The sequence below is a fragment of the Topomyia yanbarensis genome, chromosome 3 (genome assembly GCF_030247195.1).
Source record: "Topomyia yanbarensis strain Yona2022 chromosome 3, ASM3024719v1, whole genome shotgun sequence".
Lineage (NCBI taxonomy): Eukaryota > Metazoa > Arthropoda > Insecta > Diptera > Culicidae > Topomyia > Topomyia yanbarensis.
The window spans coordinates 98,876,756-98,896,775 of NC_080672.1; the positions used below are offsets into that span (position 1 = coordinate 98,876,756).

The following is a 20,020-nucleotide window of genomic DNA, read 5'->3' on the forward strand; positions in this document are numbered from 1 at the left end:
TGTTCTAATGACCCTGCCACTTCTAGTTTTCCGATCTGTTTACTTCACATCCTTGCTCTTACTTGAGTACTATGGCTCTAATTTTTATAACTTTCCCTACCCAGTAATCTCTAGCTAATTGAATGTCGTTAAAATTTAAAAAAAGAAAATGTGACTAACATAGTCGAAATAAAAAAGGAAAAAAACTACTGCTTTTTGAAACCCATACACAGATTGAAAGTTTCGAATTAATTAGTAAAATACGAATCAAAATCAATTTCGAGAGCCCAGAACTTTCAACTTTAACTAACTCAATTCTTTAAATAGTTGGTTAAAATCCATGAGATAATTGTTGTGAAGTACGAAATATAAAATAAATTTCAGTCTTTTAATAAACAATTTACAAAAAAAAGATCTTGCCTTTTTGCACGTTAAAATCGTTTTTAAGTTTCATAGTTTTATTTTGATTAGTCTTTCATGCAGTATAAACTTTATACTGTGATGTACGATGAACTTTATGATAGAAATTGGAGGAAATTAAATCATACCAACATTGAAACTCTAATTGAATTTTCAAAAAAATTGTTTTTGAAAAAAATATTTGACCCATTCCTTCTGTTCAAAGTTCGGGCCCCCTCCATAACTCCGGGCCCGGGGGAAACACCCCGTCCCCCCTCCCCTCTCGGCGACCCTGATAGCAGTTATACGTTGCACAGTGATGCAAAGCTGGCCAAAACAAAAAAAAATGAAATTCAATTTTCATCATCAAAAATATTTTTCCTCTGGTCCAAAATAGTTGAATTAAAAGCCTGCCTTTGGTGTTTGAAAAGCTCTAAAAACTTTTTGGATGTAAGTCTCTAATTAGAAATGAGGTATTTTCAGGTTTCGAACTCATTTAACACTCCTAACTCATAATTGAATTTAGAAAATATTCATCACAATATCTTCAAAATTCATGCATATCACATCAATATGCAACGAAATTGAACATTGGATCAAAAAAAATACTTAAAAATTTGGAAATGTTAGCGTTTTATGATGAAGAATGCTGTCTTAATAAATAATCTTGAAGATTCATAAAAACTTTTACTAAGGAAGGAAAAATCTGAAAAGAACGCCATTAGTGGCACATTCTAGAAAAAATTTCTTCTTTCAGAATATTATAGTGGCGTTTTGCGCCAAGCTTGATAGGTAACTATTTTCGTCAAAGGTTTGCTAAACTTCTTCTCTAGGACGAACCATCAACCGAATTTGTGTCGATAATGCTGCCATTCTTGCAGCAAATGCCAAACTGAAGGCATCGGCAACGACCAACCTGCTCTCGTTCACAACATATGTACTCGATGGATTCGCTGACGGATTTCAAACCGATACTATTTACATGGATTTATCTGCGGCCTTCGACAAAATCAACCATGATATCGCAATAGCGAATCAGGACAAACTCGGCATTCATGGACAACTTCTGCGCTGGTTTCGTTCCTACCTCGATGGAAGGCAACTCCAACTCAGCATTAAGGACTGTCTATCTGCACCATTCTTCGCTACATCGGGCATACCACAAGGAAGCCATCTCGGTCCAGTAATATTCCTTCTCTACTTTAATGATGTCAATATCACATTGCAAGGACCTCACCTTTCTTTCGCCGACGACTTGAAATTTTTTCGACAAATCTGGGATAAAACCGAAGGAACTGGACAGCTTTAGTACGTTTTAAACCCCAGCAAATGCTCAATCGTTACGTTCACGCGGAAACACCATCCGACTCAGTTTAGCTACCATTTTTTCGGCTCGAGCATTCCAAGACACTCTCACATCAAAGATCTCGGAGTCATCATGGATTCGGCACTAACATTCAAACCACATACTTCATACATCGTGGATAAGGCATCACGACAGCTTGGGTTCATCTTCCGAATAGCGAAAAACTTCGGGGACGTGTACTGTCTTAAACCGCTTTACTGCGCGTTGGTCTGCTCAACGTTATGATATTGTTCTGCTGTTTGGAATGCGTACAACCAGAATCGAGGCTGTCCAACGCCGGTTCATACGCTTCGCCCTTCGGTATCTCCCAAACAGATTTCAGCTATGAAAACCGTTGCCCGCTAATACACCTCGATACACTCAGCATTCGGAGGGACTGCTCTCGAGCCCTGTTCGTCTCGGACTTACTCTCTGCCAGAGTGGATTGCCCTACAATCCTCGGACGTCTGAATCTTCAAGCCCGCGTTCGAGCTCTATGTAATAACTCCCTTCTGCGAGTTCCGTCCAGGAGAACCAACTAAGGTTGCCAAAGCGCTGTTACCGGACTCCAGCGAATTTTTAACAGTGTAGCGATGGCCTTTGACTTCAACCCGTCCGGTGTAATGCGATAAAAGCGAAAATGTGGGCAATTTTAAAATGTAATTAGTTTAAGGAACCACCATTGGGGCCAAGGGGCCTGTTGGTGAAGGTAATAAACATAAATAGATATGCAACGAAGGTTCCGCTAGCACATTCTGTAAAGACGGTCGGAAATCCATCATCGACATAACATTCTGCAGTCCTTTGCTGATGGATACCAACTTCGATTGCCGACGAACTGTCGGAAACATCTGCGAGGGCGTGGAACGAAAGGCTCAGCATCCCCAACAAGCATTTCGTGGTTTTATAAACGTTTTGACAGTTGCTTTATTCAACTCTAGCTGAACATTGGAAGTATACGCACGGTGTATTTATTAGAACAACTTTATACAAAAAAATTCAGCATCTCTGAAACTTCGGAATATGACAGAATGGACTTCCCCCTTTCATTTGAAACTAAGATCAAAATGATCCGTCGGGGGATCCAGAGCAACTTTTTTTTTAAGTTTTTTCGTAACAATATTGGTTTTACTACTCGAGCTAGTTCATATTTATGTCCCTAGATGGTGCTTTAGACATTCGAAAAACACTAAATGTGAGAATTTGGAAGAAAATTTAATTGTCTACAAGTTTGTTGACAACTAAAAATTGATCAGAAATCACACGAAAAAGTTGTTTAAGATTTTAACGAAGTTATATCTAAGATAGTTTCACACAAGACCTAGTGGTTTGGAAATATATTTTCTCGCACTTATTTCACTACCAAAAAAAAATAATTGGGTTTAGTGGCATGAAATGATTTGACGGGATTCATTACAACTTCTTCGTTGGCAATTCTAATGGACCTTCTGAAAATTAGGATGTTTGACAGAGACAGAAAACTATTTGTGCTTTTGGTTCAAGTTTGTAATCTTTCCCGATAGATTCGAAGGAACTACCATTCATCGGAAAGTATTGCTTGGTTACAGGAGTTTGCTTACATTTATGTTTTAGAAAGGACCATCCGTCGCATAATTTAGGTTATGATCGTTTAAGTCAGCTATTATAATTCTGTTCAAAAATGTTGGGACACACAGTTTATAATTGAACACAAACCACAGAAGTAACTGTCCAAATTAGTGGTTAGCGTGAAACGATTTATTTAAATTTTTCCGCAACGTATATTGTGGCAGTTGGATTTTACGGCCATTTCCTATGAATTATGTGAGAAATCGTTAATAAATTGATCCTAGATTATGCGAAATGTATTACTTTTGAAAATAAAATATGGTTTGAGTACAAGAAAATCCTTATATACATACAAATCCACGAATATATCCCAAAAAAATATCTTGATCCAAAAACTCAAAGTTTTTTGTTCACTGTTTGTCATATTGAGTTAATTTTGAAAAAGAAAATCAACGTTTTTAACCAAGCATTGCAATGAAATTCGCGAAATATTGCAATGGTGTAAACAGTTTCATTGAGTTTGTTCAAATATAAAGGTTGAAGTTCAGGACAAGTGAATTTTATACGAAGATGCTAACAAAGTAGGAGGTTAATGCAAGAATAGTTATCAGTCATCCCCGAGAACAATCGAAAAAATGAAAAAGAAAGCATACATCATTGAAAAAGCTGTTTCTGCGGGAGGAATCACTCACCATCTTGGAAAAGAATATTAATATCATACTAGTTTGGTCAACACTTATCTAAGACTTTTCATCCCAAAAATATTAATGGTGCCCTATATCAGGTGGAATCTGGAATTATAATTTTCAGCTAAAAGATGAGACTTTCCAAGCTCTCAAATTCCTCTGAATGCACGGTTCAACTTTACACAGGTATTTGGCAAATGAAAAAAGTGCGTGTGAATTGACTTACAAACCACTAGGGTTTTTGTAAAACTAACTTAGACTTCGTTAAAATATTAAACAACTTTATCGGATAATTTCAAATCGGTTTTTAGTTGTTAACAAAGTTGTAGACAATTAAAATATCTACCAGATTCTCACATTTAGTGTTGTTCGAATGTCTAAAGCACCATCTAGGGACAGAAATATGAACTAGTTCTATTGTAAAATCTATATTTTCACGAAAAAAAACTTCAAAAAAAAAGTTGCTCTAGACCCTCCGACGGATTATTTTGATGTTGGTTTCAAATGAAAGGGGAAAGCCCATTCTTTCATATCCTGAAGTTTCAGAGATGCTGAATTTTTTTGCATAAAGTTGTTAAAAAAAGACACCGTGTACGTGTAATCATATATCGTTTATTCCACCCTTATACATCCGGGATTTGGAGAATTTATTCAGCTTGTCTGATTAAGACACACGAAAGAACAATTCTTCAGCACGTATACAGCCTGAAGAAAACCACAGTTCAGCTTTATCAATAAACCTTTTCGTTACCGCTATTCAGCTGAGAGAATTATCATAGGAAAATTGTTAAAAAAGACATTTATTTCAAGTTAGACACGCCGTCAATCTCTCTTTGGAAGCCATATTCTTTTATTAGTGCTACGTTTCAGTTAGAGAAAAATTGTATTACCTTGTTGGATATCATATCACGTACCTAGATCCAAACCAGCAACCTGTTGAATACTAAGCACTTACCTTCCTGTCTGCACCAATCTTGCATACATCGAATGCTTAAGATTTCACCGATGTACCTACAAGTCTAGGCTGCCGAATAGAGTCTGTACAAAGGCTACAGTAGCCTTCTATAGATTTGAGTGAACCTAGTTGGCTTGGGTTCGAATCCCAACCTACGATAATTTTTTTATTTCAATTTTTTTAATTAATAATTTTTAGAACATTCGGGAATTTTAAATTAGATAATTTATTTATTTCAAAAATGATGATTATAGTCATTTTTGTTTCCAAGGTGAGGATTTATGGTTGTCACAAAACATTTAGATAAGTAAAAATGTGTGTTATATGAAAGTGGTGGTAACGGAATGATGGATTGAAGTCGTTTATAATTCTAAGGTGGCCATCTCGTTAATTTATTTACCACTCCCTGCCAAATGATTTTCTTTCCATTGTGATTTTTTTTTTGGTAAGCGGAAGTCGCTGTTCGAATTCAATAGTTTATTTATTTATATCCATTAAGTTCGCCAGCGTGAATAATCATTTCATTGTACCTTTGTTTGCAAGTCGATGGATAGAAAAAAATCATGGTAACAATGCTGGTGTCAAAAATTTATAGCAACGTTGGAAAAAAAGTTTCTCTTTTGTTCAATATGAGAATATTCATGTTGCACAAGTAAACAGACCGTTTCGAATTAAAAGGTAAATTTACATAAACGAGGGCGCGTGTGATTTGGTAAGCTTATACATTGAAAAACTGTAAATCGTGTATTTCCCGTGGTGAAAACTCAGTAGATATAAAAAAACTAAATAAACTTTCTTTATTTCTTTATTCATTTGTTGATCTATTGCTCCTTAACTGTAATATATGCAAAACATCTCAATTGGAATATACCGAAATAATAAAAAATCCTTCACTTAATAGTAAAAAAAATATTGTGTGTGTATTGGGACTCGAACCCAGGTCGGTTGCCATTCCTCGTGATTTGCTAATCGCGCCAATTTTTGTAGTAGTTACAATTACCTTTGTTAAACACATAATTCAGCTAAAAGTCAAAGGTGGTATAAGAGCAAATGTAAAGATGGAAACAACCTTTTGAAGACGTGTAGTGCAGCTTAATGATTAAAGGTAGTACTATTGGTAACAGCATCGTTTATTCAACTCGCAAATCAGTCTAATTAAGATGGTTGAATAAAAGCTTTAATATTGTCGCTATTACATTTATTAGCAGTATAGTTCAGCCTAGTTGGAACTGGCGAATACCGGATTTTAAATAGGCTGAATAAACTGTTAATGTTTAAATAGTTCAGAGAAAGTTTTATTCAGCTTACATAACCTTTAATCTGCTTTAAATCAACACGTAGTCTTATAGTTCAGCTCCTAATGTTTGTTGGGTCCTCCGTGCTGCCAACCTAAAAGCCAGAAGACGCGTTCAAAGAGCAAGATCTGAGGCAGTCAGAGACGAATGTAAGGAGACATTTCGGGCGGCCAGGGCCGCTTTTATATCCGAAATAGTGCTTAGTAAGTCCACCTGCCACAAGGAGCTGTGTAGAGAAGTAGACGCTAACCACTCGGGCAACGCTTACCGTGTCGTGATGGCTAAGATCAGGGATCTTACGACGCCAGCGGAGGTGTTCACTGACAAGTTGAAAATTATCGTAGCGGATCTTTCCCCGAAGCACGACCCAACCACATGGCCATTTACACCGTATGTCGATGCAAACGGTGGGAATTCTGGTGACAATCGAGTCTCCAACGACAAGCTTCTTATAGTGGCAATAGGGCTGAAAACTAATAAAGCTCGTAGTCCGGACGTTATCCCCAGCGTGGCACTGATGATCGCGATCCTGGTGTTTCCGGACATGTTCAGGATAGTTCTACAAATATGCCTGGACGCAGGCTACTTTCCGGATAGAAGGAAAATCCTGAAGCTAGTGTTGCTGCTAAACTCAGGGAAGCTACCAAGAGATCCAGCATCGTATCGGTCTATATATCTGCTGGATACTCTTGGTAAACTTCTGTAAAGGATCATCCTCAACAGGCTGATGAACTACGCTGAAAGTGAGAACTGACTATCGCAAACGCAGTTCGGATTCGGGAAATGGATCTCGACGGTGGACGCCGTTCGCTCAGTCCGCCAACTTGTATTTGTATTTGTATTTGTCATATATACACCAACAGGCAATTCAAAGCCCCAATGATGTCTTAATGCAAAACTTATGGCTAACAGTCAAATCGTTACAAACTTAACAAAAATATAATACAGTAAGAATAATAACAATACAGTGAAAAAATATAAAAAACAGCAATGAAGGAATCAGCCGAGATTAACGGGTCTGTTAAAGGTTCTGGAAAATCGTAGACGTAGAGTTGGGCGAGACAAATTAAAGTCAAAAGCTGATGCGACTCGGTTGAAGATCCGTTGTAGACCAGTAATGGCTCCGTGCATGCTATAATTAGTGCGTCGAAATGGCAATCTGAGCATAAGGTTGTTACGCGTTGTTCGAGGTGCGACATTAATATTAATTTGTTCCAAGATGGCTGGGCAATCCAAATGACCTCGCAAAGTATCAGCAACGAACAAAGCCCTTGCTGTATTCCTTCGAACAAGCAGGGGTTCCAAACTAATCAGCTGGCACCAGTTTTCGTAACTTGGCAGACGGATGGGATCTCTCCAAGGCAACCTACGAAGCGCAAAACGTAAAAAGCGTCATTGCACGGACTCAATTCTGTCAACACCGTTGTTATAGTTTGGTCTCCAAACTTCGCAACACTACTCCAGGATTGACCACGACAATAAATGTCCGTAATTTTTTTCGCAATCCTGAAGATGCATCCCAGCATTCGAGATGCTTTGCTAACTGTATATGAGACATGTTGTTTAAACGTGAGTTGCGAATCTAGTATCACTCCTAGATCCTTCACCTGACTAACGCGTTCGATTTCAGTATCCAGTAGACGGTAGTTAAAACAAACTGGGTCTTTTTTTCGTGAGAACGATATCACTGAGCACTTTTTTGGATTTACACACATACGGTTCGTGTTACACCAGTCAGCGAAGGTTTCAAACTTTCGTTGCAGTAATCTACAATCTTCAGTAGAGCGGATGAGAAGAAACATCTTGAGATCGTCTGCGAAGGACAGGCGTGGAGTCTTCAGAACTAGATGGACGTCGTTGAAGTAAAGCAGAAACATCAGCGGTCCCAAGTGACTTCCCTGGGGTACTCCTGACGTAGAAGAAAATGTGGGTGCCTGACAATCTCCAATGACAACCACTATTTCTCGACCTGAAAGGTAGGATCAAAATAACTGCAACAAACTACCGTTAATTCCAAATCTCTCCATTTTAGCGATTGTTATGTCATGGTTCACTTTGTCAAAAGCGGCAGATAGGTCTGTGTAGATAACATCGGTTTGAGCGCGACGTTCCATACTCTCTGTTATGTAGGATGTTAGGCAAAGCAGGTTAGTCGTTGTCGAACGCCCAGACGTGAAGCCATGTTGATCGTCACTTAGGTACTGCTTGCAGTGCGCCTGAAGAGGTTCTATAACCACCAGCTCGAACAACTTCGAGACAGCACTCAATGAAGTAATTCCACGGTAATTATTGACGTCTTGTAAATTACCCTTTTTATGGACTGGGAACATGTTCGCGGACTTCCAGCAGGATGGAAAAATGCCACCGGCAATAGATGCTCTAAAGATGCGAAGAAGTGGAGTCGCTAAAACGTCAATGTGCCTTTTCAGAAGTACTGAAGGGAAGCCATCGGGTCCCGGATTGAAAGACGATTTTAACCGAGAACAAGCTCTGGTAATCATTGTTTCATTGACATCGATAGCGCTTAGAGTTTGGCTCACGACCGGAACTTGACTAACAGCGAGTTGAATTTGATCAACTGTTAAGGCCTCATCTGTGAACACATTCGCGAATTTCTCCGAGAAAAGTCTGCACATATCTTGGGATGTGGTAGCTGTGCGGCCGTTGGAAGTCATAGATGACGGCAATCCGGATTCCTTGCGCTGCTCATTCACATATTTCCAGAAACGTTTTGGGTGCGACTTGAGATTACGCTGAATGTTTTGCTGATATCGAAAGAAACAATCTTGACTAGCTCGTTTATAAGCATGGTTGAGACTGACGTAATAGTTTCTAAGTGAGATTGTGCGATACTTGGTAAACCTCCGCAGAGCAGCTCTCTTAATGGACTTCAGTCGTCGCATCGTGCTCGTTTGCCAAGAAGGACCGGTTTGTTGATGATGAACTTTCTTCGGGACGTGTCTGTCAATAACATAACCTAAAATGTTGGAAAAAGTTTGAACTGCGGTATCAACATCTTCGGGATCCAGAATATTTAGCCAATCGAGAGTGGAGAAGAAGTCTGCGATACTGCGATGATCAGCTTTGTGGAAGTCGTATGAGACGATGACCGTAGGAACAATGTAATCGTGCGCCAGGGTGCGATCGATCGTGGCGATCAATGGTGGGTGATGTGCTACTGGTTTCACTAGAGGAGAGGGAGCCATCACTACTGATGTAGCAAAAACCTGATCGCTGACAAAACAAAGATCAAGGTGGCGGTTATTCTCGTTGGCAATAGCATTAATTTGTAGTAACGTGGCTGAGCTGTAGCTGTCAAGAAACCTCGCCGCCCCTTAGTGAAGAACGGAGTGATCGGAGTCCGGGTAAAGAAATCCATTGCGGGAAGATTTCCACGAAATGCTGGGGAGATTGAAATCTCCTAGTATGATGATCTCATCAACCGATTTAGCGTCTTCGAGGATGGTAAAAACTGAGCTGCAGTGTGCGTCAACATATTCGATGTCACGGACTCGGTCGGGTGGGACGTACAACGCACACAAGTACAACTTACGGTCACCAAGCTCGATTATCGTCCAGACCTGCTCGAGGCAATCCCAGCAAGTCTTCTCAACAACTCGTGCCTTCAAGCTGCGATGAACTGCTACTAATACACCACCTCCAGTAGATTTACGGCTATTTCTAAGGTTTCGATCGCAACGAAAAACCTCATATCCAGTACCAAACACCTGACTGGAAAGCGTGTCATCGTTTAACCACGTATAGTAGCAGCTTGTCCCGTCGTTGTCCGAGACTGGAAATCGAAGAGTTTTGAGGCAAAAAAGAGCTCACAGATGCTTCATACTTGCCTGTTGTAGGTTTGCTGGAGACCCCTCGTCCCAACTCCACCACAAGACCGGGACGGCTGCTGGTCGCTGGCTGGAAGGGCTCGACTGTGATGGGGGGACTAAGGGCTTCCTCAGGACTGGTGGCAAGTGTGCGTCCCGGTGACCGGAAAAACGGGAAACCGAGGGTTGTACTCAATGCAGTAGGGCTAGGTACCACTTGCGAACGGCAGCGGATCGCTGGCATGAAAGGCGGCGTCTGATACCGATAGGAGCTTTGCGCAATTGACGGTGAGCTGGAATCGAAGAACATTTAGGTGCTAGAAGGTTTCGAAATAGATGGATACTTGCCGCAGTATGAAGTTTGGAAGACCCTTTTTCCACTCCCGCACACAGGACCGGGACGACTGGTGAACGCTGGCTGCAGTAGCTGGACTGTGGCGAGGGGATCGAGGGCTTCCATAGTACAAGCGGCGGTGCATCCCAGGGGCCGATGTAACCTATTGACGAAATCTATCCTGTCTCTGCTGGTCGAAGTTAAATTCGCGAACCAGCACTTCAGTTTGCCAAGTAGATGCTCTGAGTGCCACGTCCTTCAGTTCCCTCGGAAGCTCGACTCGGGAGGAAACAAAATTGAGCTTTGTTAGATCAGCATCCTTCTTAACCAACAAGATGGCTTTGGGTGTATCGCTTATTCCAAGGCATTCTTGGGTCATAGCGACGATATCATCCACTATATGGCTCGGATCGAGGCGGCTCAGGTAGGCCCAGAACTGTTCCCGCTCATCAGCAACTGTTCTGATTTCCCACTGAATTGCTCGAGTACCACAGACAGCGGCTGCAGTGGCGTGAAGTTTAGCGTAATTCTCGCGACTTCTTTTTGGAGTGGGTAGATCCCCCGGAAGTCGCTTGACAGACAGCCCCCTTTAAGCTACAGAACCAGAATTAGCCGGAAAATGTGTCTCAATGCGGTTGGAGAGATTAGACACGACTGCGCTCAGGTTATCTACTGCCTCGCACAATTTTTCAGTGTCCGCGATGGAAGCAGCGGAATTGGTTTGCTCCATCCACTTGTTGAAACTGCAAGCACAATTGTCGCACAGCCAGTACAAGTTCTTATTAAATCCGGACAACAAGTCCAGAGCAGATCTCTGCATACCAGGAATGCAAGTGCGGTGAAAAACCGATCCACAGTTGCCACGACATGCAATTTTCTCGATCCCATTAACAGGAGAGTCACATGTTTTACAAGCAGAATTCATTGCTACTTTCTATCCGCCTTTTTGACGTGTGGGAAGCACTTTCCGCTACTCGCCTGCAGATGGCGAACGTACTGCGTTATGTGTAAAATTTAGTGGGTGAATCCGCTGTAAGCAATATCACGAGACAAACGAAAAATTACTACTGAAAATCTTTGGTTTTTCGTTTCAAATACACAAACCAACACAAAACTATGCAGGAGATTGGCACCGTGAACGAATATTTTCGACTTCGACGGTAATTTGATGAGTTATTAACACAAATAAAACACTACGAAAAATCACAACAGTACAGCACGTCTGTTTACACGATCAATCAACTCAACTTTGAACTGGGTGGCTATCGCTGTAGCACTGCATACAATGGGTGTCCCGGACTATTTGTGCAAGGTTCTGAAAAGATGCTTTCAGAACCAAGTATTGGTCTACGAGACAAACATGGGGCAGAGGTTGATTAGGGTCACGGCAGGGTTCCATACTCGGCCCAACGCTGGAATATAATGTACAACGGAGTGTTACCGCTGCAACTGCCCAGAGGAGTCGAGATCGTCGGCTTTGCAGATGACATTGTTCTCGATAACCGGCGAGACACTTGAGGAAATGAAGATGTTGACGGCCAGGACAGTAGACGTCGTGGAAACCTGAATGGCTGATGTCAAATAGCAGCTAACGAATTTCGCGCCAACCCGAGCAAATGTTAGCAGCACCCTCTCAAATTTTAATCAAACTTTCTGTACATGAGAACATAGTCACAAAAAGCCACTTTGCACACTTTGTTTTTCCAAAAAATGTCTAGACTGTCTTTTGAAAAGTGACAAACTTTTTTTTGACCAATTTTTTTCAAATGGCTGTAGTCTAAAAATGACAAATCCTACAAAAAAGTTGTAGGAGTGAAAAAATTCTTCGTCGACCCCTACACTGAAAAATATCGATTTTAAAACTTTAAACTCGATTTACAAAAAAAACACGCATTTGATTTGGATGATATTTTGATCCAAGATAGGTATTAATGTTCCCTACCTACCGTCAAAAATTCAAGTTGGGCACTATCAAGGAAAATTATTTAAAAAAAAAAGTTTTGTTTATCCAAGCTGTTTTTTTCAGTGTATTTTTATCGAACGAAGAAAACTTGACCCTTAAAAATCTCATTTAGAAAACCACAGTACATTTAGATCTTTATACGGTGTTCATTTTTACTGTAGTAACAAAGTTAAAAAACATAAAATTAAATTAAAAAAATAATAAATGTTTTTAAAAAAGCGACGCTGAAAAATCTGCGTTTTCACCTAAAACTAACAAAGTTCCTATCTTTCCAATGAAGTTGACATCCATTTGCAGACTTGGGAGATGTATAGCTTTGAAGAAAACCGTTTTTGAAAATCGCTTGTAACTGTGCAAACAAAATAGATGGAAACTCGGTAGTCTCGGCAAAAATGTGCTTTTGAAAATTTCTAGAACTCAGCATTTGCGAGAAATTTACACATGAAAAGATATTGAAAGAAAATTGAATTTTTCAAGAGCCACCCTACCTTGAATGTTTAAAAAATCATAACACATGAACCATTAGATATAACCATATGATTTATTTATCAAATTTGCTTCAATTTAATTATGTTATAACATTGTGGAACAATACGTAGCTTAATTTTACGCATCTAAAAACTTGATACTTTGAACACCCCAACCACATGGACCATACTTATCTAACTAATGTGAAAACAACGGCAAAAATGCACTAAGAAAGCTTGAGAAGACACAATGTATCTAAAACTAACGGTTTAAGCGCAAAAAGTTTTGTCTTCCTAAATTCGGCTTTGAAACCATGATGCGTTGTTTAAAAACATAGGCATGAAGCGGTTAATGTCAACCATGCTCAAAAAATCTGTTTTGGGATTAAATGAACTCTACTATTTTACACAGCATAACCACATGAACTTTTCTGAAATCTAGTTGAAAACGTACTCAATAACTTTTTCCACATACATCTTCCGTGAAAAAATGTTAGCTGTTACTTTGAGTGAACAACCGATTATTTTCATTAATTCTCGCAATAAAAGAATAAATGAGAATTTCTAAACCACTTACGTGAAATAAAACAATAATTTTCGTTTATTTGCATTGACTAGAATGTACTTCGATGGAAATTTCTAATATAATCAAAGCATTAACCCATTATTGCCCAACTTATTTTTCACGCGCAACACAAATTGTGTTTTCCGATCGAAGAAAAATAATGTGGCCATTCCAGTAAAATTATTTTTGTGCTCAAAGTAGCTGATATAATAAGGAACAACCAGTGAAAATTTAAGATTGATCGGTTAATCGGTTCCTGAGATATCGTGATCGCCGCGGATGAACTTTTCAACAAAATACAACTTCGAGATAATCCAGTTTTAGTGTCGGTGCAGCGAGTCAACGGTCTAGCATATCAAACACTACGCACCGCCTCGGTCTATGAATAGCTGTAACTAAAGTTGTAGTATTCCGATGTTAATGAAACTTTGAGAAAAATTTTCTCAGTATATGTAGTTTCAGAATAACTAATTTACACAAATTCGATTTTTTCATCCTAACAAAAATGTGCAACCCCTTAGGAGAAATTTATTAAAAACAAAACATAAACACCGTTTTAACCACTCTAACTTCTCTAAACATATTCTGCAAGAGTATATGAACAATATTAACTCGTTGATAATGCCTGTTCTGCGTTATTAATTGAGTAATAGGAGTTAATCTTAGCACCTACTATACATAGTAGGTTGGGCAATAATGGGTTAATATGTTTTTCGTTCTTGTTGTTTTAGTAAACATATTCTGATGACCCAATGTTGTAAATAATTTAAAACTTTGTCATACTTATTTTATCTTTAGCAGTTTTTCTAAAATATGCATGATTTGTGGTAAACTAACTGCATGTTGCTTCATCGTGAATTGTACGCTCGAGCTATCCTCATCGATCTAATATTCGAATCGGTCGTTTGGCAGTCAGATATTTTTCCATGTGTATCACTTTTTAATTATGTTCCCTGCCAAGCGACCGTTCCGACGGCTTTCTCGCTTCAACACAACTCTCTCACCTAACGCTATCTATCTCAGTATTGCCGCTCACAACATTGTTTTTTATTCACCTGCTCATCCACTCAAACTCATCCAACTCACTCACTCTGCAAAACAACAAGCCTTCCTATGACATTCCACTTTAAGTGCGTATATATTGTATACGTGCCCCATTAGGCTGCTCAGACCCATCCTGAACCCTTGGCAAAAGCTTCATGTATGGCACTAACATCGATTGGTTTCCGCTGGAAGGTAACGGCATCGCAGCAGAACGCCATCGGTGGCTCGACGGCGAACGTGGTCGGCGGTTCCGGTGGAATAGCGGCTGCCGTGGTGGCCGTGATTGGCCGTCCGCTGCCGACCATCAGCGAAACGACGACGGCCTTCACCAACGTGTCGTCGGCGAACACCAGCCCGGAGAAGGCCAGCTTCGGTAACGGTATCGAGCGGGATCGAATCGAGGCGGATCCGCCGACGGCGGATATCTCCATGGCATACCCATCAACGGGAGCGGCATCCTGCTCGTCGGCGAAACCGTCGATCATGAAAAAACGCTCCCAGGCGGCGACGGATTCCAAGCGGGAACGGAAGGCGGCCAAAACGTTGGCCATCATTACCGGAGCCTTCGTGTGCTGCTGGCTGCCGTTCTTCATCATCGCCATCCTACTGCCAACGTGCACCGGTTGCGACATCAGCCCGATCGTGACCAGCGTGTGCCTCTGGTTGGGATACTTCAATTCCACCCTGAACCCCATCATCTACACCATCTTCAGTCCGGAGTTTCGGCACGCCTTCAAGCGGATACTGTGCGGCCGGCGGCACAGTCTCCGGCGGAAGCGGAACATGGGTGTGCGGCATATGCGGTAAGATTACTTTTTAGCTGGCGGGAGGAAGGGTATAGAAAGAAAAGTCAAATGATTGTGATGTTATGTATTATAAACCTAGGTTAATTTGTAAATATTAGATGAATTTAGCTCCAAATAGATATAGTAGGTTAAATAATTGCAAGGACGAGGGTTGCGACCAGAGACTGTTTTGAAAAGTTATGATTCTACACGGAAATCCATATTCAATACTCATAACAATAAACACATACAGAGCTGTTAACAACTAAAGTTTTCCTAAAAAATGCAATATTTTTGAAATTTTCCATATGATTTTCATCCTAATGAGGTTTACCGATTGCCATGACGCGAATTTGTCAAAAGGTATTGGAAAATTTGTCAGAAAATGATTCTTATATCCTGTGATTATTTCCCAAATACTTAACTTCTATTTCCAGGTGAAATTTTTGCATCGTTTCATTTGAAGTTAAAATCGAAAAATTTACCTCTATCACTTGCATTGAAGTTTTAAAAAAATAGGTGCTCAATATAAGAGACATGACCAGAGTGAAGTAGAATACACTTTTGTCTGTTAATTCGACTGCTGCAATTGTTAATCGGCCTTATTCTGCATTACGACGGATCACATTTTCGAACGAATGTGTTTCGACGAAGTGGGCTCCCGTTTAATTTTGCTGTCGTTATTGAGAATACAAATCACATTCGTTCGTAATACATAATAAGGCTGATTATCTTCGGAAAGGATGTAGTCAGGAAAATTGGATGTTGAAGGAAGTTTTCATTCAACCACTATACAAACTAAAAGCCCTTTTCAGAGATATATTACAAGAATCAATAGGAAATTTGATTATTTGCCATTGCCGAAAACTACACAAAAATTTCGATGCTTGTGGACTTTCTAAAATTCGGGAATAACCAATCTTATACAATAATCTAACATGGATTCTACTTCACTTCGTATGGCCTTATGTGTGTAGACGGAAAACTAGATCATTCAAGGGCACATCTCATGAGTACAAGCAAATGAAATTCTTGGAGTTTGATAACTTACTAATTCAATTTGTTTACCTCAGAATGTACAATAAAAACTTTTCATTCACTGTAAGTCGATCAAACGAAACTTTACAATATTACTAAATCAGTCGAGTCAAACAATTTTCATATATTCATTTTATTCATGTATTCTATGAAAACGATGCCAGTGATTATTATTGATGACAACATCAATATTTTTCCGCATTAGTCTATAGTTTAAAGCAAGATGCGTAGTAAAATTCCAAATTTATTCTTTATATTTATTATTTTGGCCCTGAAAATTTGCCGTTTGCGATTTTTTGAAAAGGTCATGTAATGAAGTGCTCATGGTATCGTACAGAAAATTAAAATCTGTCAAATCAAGTTCAAATCAAGAAAATTCTGTGATTGGGTTCGAAAAGGCTGCTTTTAATTAATTTCTATGCCAAATCTCTTAGAACTGCATGAAACAACGGATCTTGTACCTTCTCATAAAAAAATTGTTTTGACAAAAGTTACCTCTCTGGTACTTTTAATTTTTAAACTGATATTTTCAATTAAAAATAAAAAATAAAAAACTTGTTTTTTTTTCGAATTGACACCAGATTTCGACATTTCATTGATTTCTAAAACATTTGGCATACAAAAAAAATAAAACCACATTTTCAAACTCAAGTTCCAACTCAATTTAAAAATATTCCTTGTACTACAAAAACATTTTTTGAACATTACACCAGATCTCGACGCTTCATGACATTGTTTGTCGATTGCGCTCAAATTTTGAATAGGGGCATTTTTCGAAACACTAATACTTTTGGGGTGCAACCGATTTGAAATTTCAGGAAGACCATAAATATTGGCACTCTACCGTATATTAAAGGGGTTATATATGTTGAGGTCGGCTAAAAAATCGATTTTTTTTATTCTTCTATCGTAAAGCTCACGTTCTTAAGAATGTTACCTCAAATTTTTACAGAGATCGGAGCAGTGGACCCAAAGTTATAGCGTTTTTCATCTTGCTCACTTATGGAGTGTGGCTTATACTTTGAAAACTTTAAACGCGATTATCTCGAGATCATGTTTCCCAAAAGCGTCCTTGCGGTGACTACGATAGCCGCAAAAGTTTTCAACCGATCTCAAAACTTTTTTTTGACTTGTTCGTAATTTAACTGTCGTGTCCTTGACTATTCTTTCGTCAAAAAATTTATATTATTGTTATGATTTTTTTATATTCTTTTTCAGGTAAAAATAGTGTTTTTTTTTGGAAGAATCGTTCCCGTTTCCAATAAGAAGATTTTTTTAATCGATCGTTTAAGGACACCACAGGTACATATACTAATGATTTTTTTAGTTTGATGGTTTCTGTTAAGCTGTTGGACTGGAATCGTAGTCACGGCAAACCTCTTTAAAAAAAGCGTTTTGCGGAAATTGCTATAGCTTCGACGATTATTAATATTTTTTTTATTTTCTCAAGTGGATTTTGTAAATTGGACATTGTACTACGCTAAACGTATAACAAGTATTTCATAAATATATGGCTGCATACCTTTATAAAAATTCAAATTTTTCCCTTTTTTCCCGCATCTCAACATATTTAACCCCGTGTACTCCTGAATTGACCCAATTGATCTTAAAATGGATGTCGAACAAGATTCGTCGGCAAAGATCCGAACTTCCATTTAAAATCAAACATATTGGACTGAGTTCGACCGTATCCGCTCTTCTTTCGGATTAAAGACAGTCCGCGAAGTATTCCAATATTCCGCAAGACGCAGAAATATTCAGCTGTGCATGATATCTCTAAAGTTGACCTAGATAAGCTCAGGATTGTGATATTTTGTCTAAAGCAAACAAATGACGTTACTGGCGACAAAACTTTCATGAAGAACTAACGTGTTTACATGCCCGCTCACAAAGCTGAGATCAATGGTCTAGTTATCGATTCGAACTTGGCATACGTGGATCTACTGAAGGCCGGGATTGTCTGTTTCATTGACTCCTTGCTCCAGTGAGCGAATGTTTTGAGTGACAAGTGCACCGGACCTACAAACTAGTTTCGGGTGACCTTTTGGCGAGACTGATTTACGTCTTCTTCGACAAAGATCGTCTGTATGATCGCTTGTTTGAGCCCCGCGTCATGCATGCAGTATTGCACTAATTACTTTCAAACAATAATTTTGTGTGTATCTGAGAATGATACTCCTATCCTGACTAATTTCATAACTTAACCTCACTTATTTCAAAAAGCAGATCACAATGTTAGCGCCCCCCAAGGTTGACGCCCTTGGCGGTGGCCAACCGCACGCTACGGCTTGGCCTATGCTACTTGGACGTATAGTCGAGAACCAAAGGTGTTAGTATAAAGGTACGCAAAGAGTGTGCAGAGAGTGAAGCCAAAAAATGTCTACCTCGCGAGCAAAATTACAATCCAGGTTTGCTGCAGAGGTATCGGAGATGAATTCCAATTGTGCTCGATAGGTAACTGTTCTCTATAACCTGTATCGAGAACTGTCAATGACGCCGGACGAGATGGCCATCGACCCGCTGTCGGAAGCGGCGGCTTCTTATAAGCAAACCTGTGATCAGCGCGTAAAAAGCAATGTGGCATAGTCACATTAGTTGGTTGAATTGAAACCAAATTGGCAACGCTGTAAACATGAAAACAAGAATGAACACCCCAGATGAGCAATTAGGTTTTTTACAGACACAGTTAACCTCACTTTTCTCGACAGTTCACTTGTACTGTTTACATGAACTTAGAAAAAATTTGTGGACGACTAGATTCGCTAGAAGCAAACCGCAAAAAAAATTTCTAAGTTCATGTAAACAGCACAAGCGAACTGTCAAAAATGAACACTCGAGTTCATTTGTGATGTCAGCGTAAAGTATTCAATTGAATACTTTACGGTGACGTCACAAATGAACTGAGTGTTCATTTTTGACAGTTCGCTTGTGCTGTTTACATGAACTTAGAAATTTTTTTTTTGCGATTTGCTTCTAACGAATCTAGTCATCCACAAATGTTTCTAAGTCCATGTAAACAGTACAATCGAACTGCCAAGAAAAGTGAGGTTAACTATTTCAGTAAACAACCTAATTTATCATCTTTCATTTCGAAGAGCTTTGATTCAATCCAACAATTTGGTTTTTTGCTGACACAGTTAACCTCACTTTTCTCGACAGTTAACTAGTGCTGTTCACATGGACTTAGAAAATTTGGCAGACGAATAGATTTCTAAGTCTCTGTGAACAGTACAAGCAAACTTTAAATTAATTCCCGAGCTCATTTGTGACGTCGTTGTAAAGTATTCAATTATGTTCTACAAAATGACGACATGAATGAACTCATGATGAATTAAGTACGTGTTTGACAATTCTCGGTGGTTTGTTTACATCATCAGTTGCGTGAGTTCGAGTTGCATTCAAACTCACGTATCTTTCATGAAAACAACCCACCATAAAAACAAGATTTTTAAAACAAAGTTCATCGGGCTCATTTTGCAAGGTTATGTCGGTTAGTGTAAAACTTAATCGGTGGCTGATTCAAGTTGTCCTTAATTCGTTCTCAGCCCATTTGGTAACCCTAGGCATGTGAATGAGTAATTTGTTTGTCATTTGTTTCAGTGCATCATCGATCTTCATCCGCTTTGCAGTTGCTGGCCAGCAAAACCTCCGCCTTGTGGTGTGCTATCTGCAACTTAACTCGTACAGCAGCACTCTGCTCTGGACGTAGTTATTCAGTATCCAGTATAGATTGTCGGGGACCCTTATTCTATGCAGTGCCGAGGCAAAAGCTCCCCAGCTGACGCTGTTA

General features: G+C 39.4%; 1 protein-coding gene across 6 annotated transcripts in view; it reads left to right on the forward strand.

The window, feature by feature from the left end:
• Positions 1 to 15,511, forward strand: part of LOC131694211 (5-hydroxytryptamine receptor-like) — a 572,517-nt gene extending 557,006 nt beyond the window's left edge. For 4 of the 6 annotated variants that reach the window (XM_058982716.1, XM_058982714.1, XM_058982717.1 and 1 more), the window contains one exon: positions 14,525 to 15,511. In XM_058982716.1, coding sequence (XP_058838699.1) covers positions 14,525 to 15,214 — 690 coding nt within the window. In that variant the 3' untranslated portion in view covers positions 15,215 to 15,511. The remainder of the gene's footprint in view (positions 1 to 14,524) is intronic. The other 2 variants (XM_058982718.1, XM_058982719.1) reach the window with 1 other exon arrangement.
• Positions 15,512 to 20,020: the final 4,509 nt, after the last annotated feature.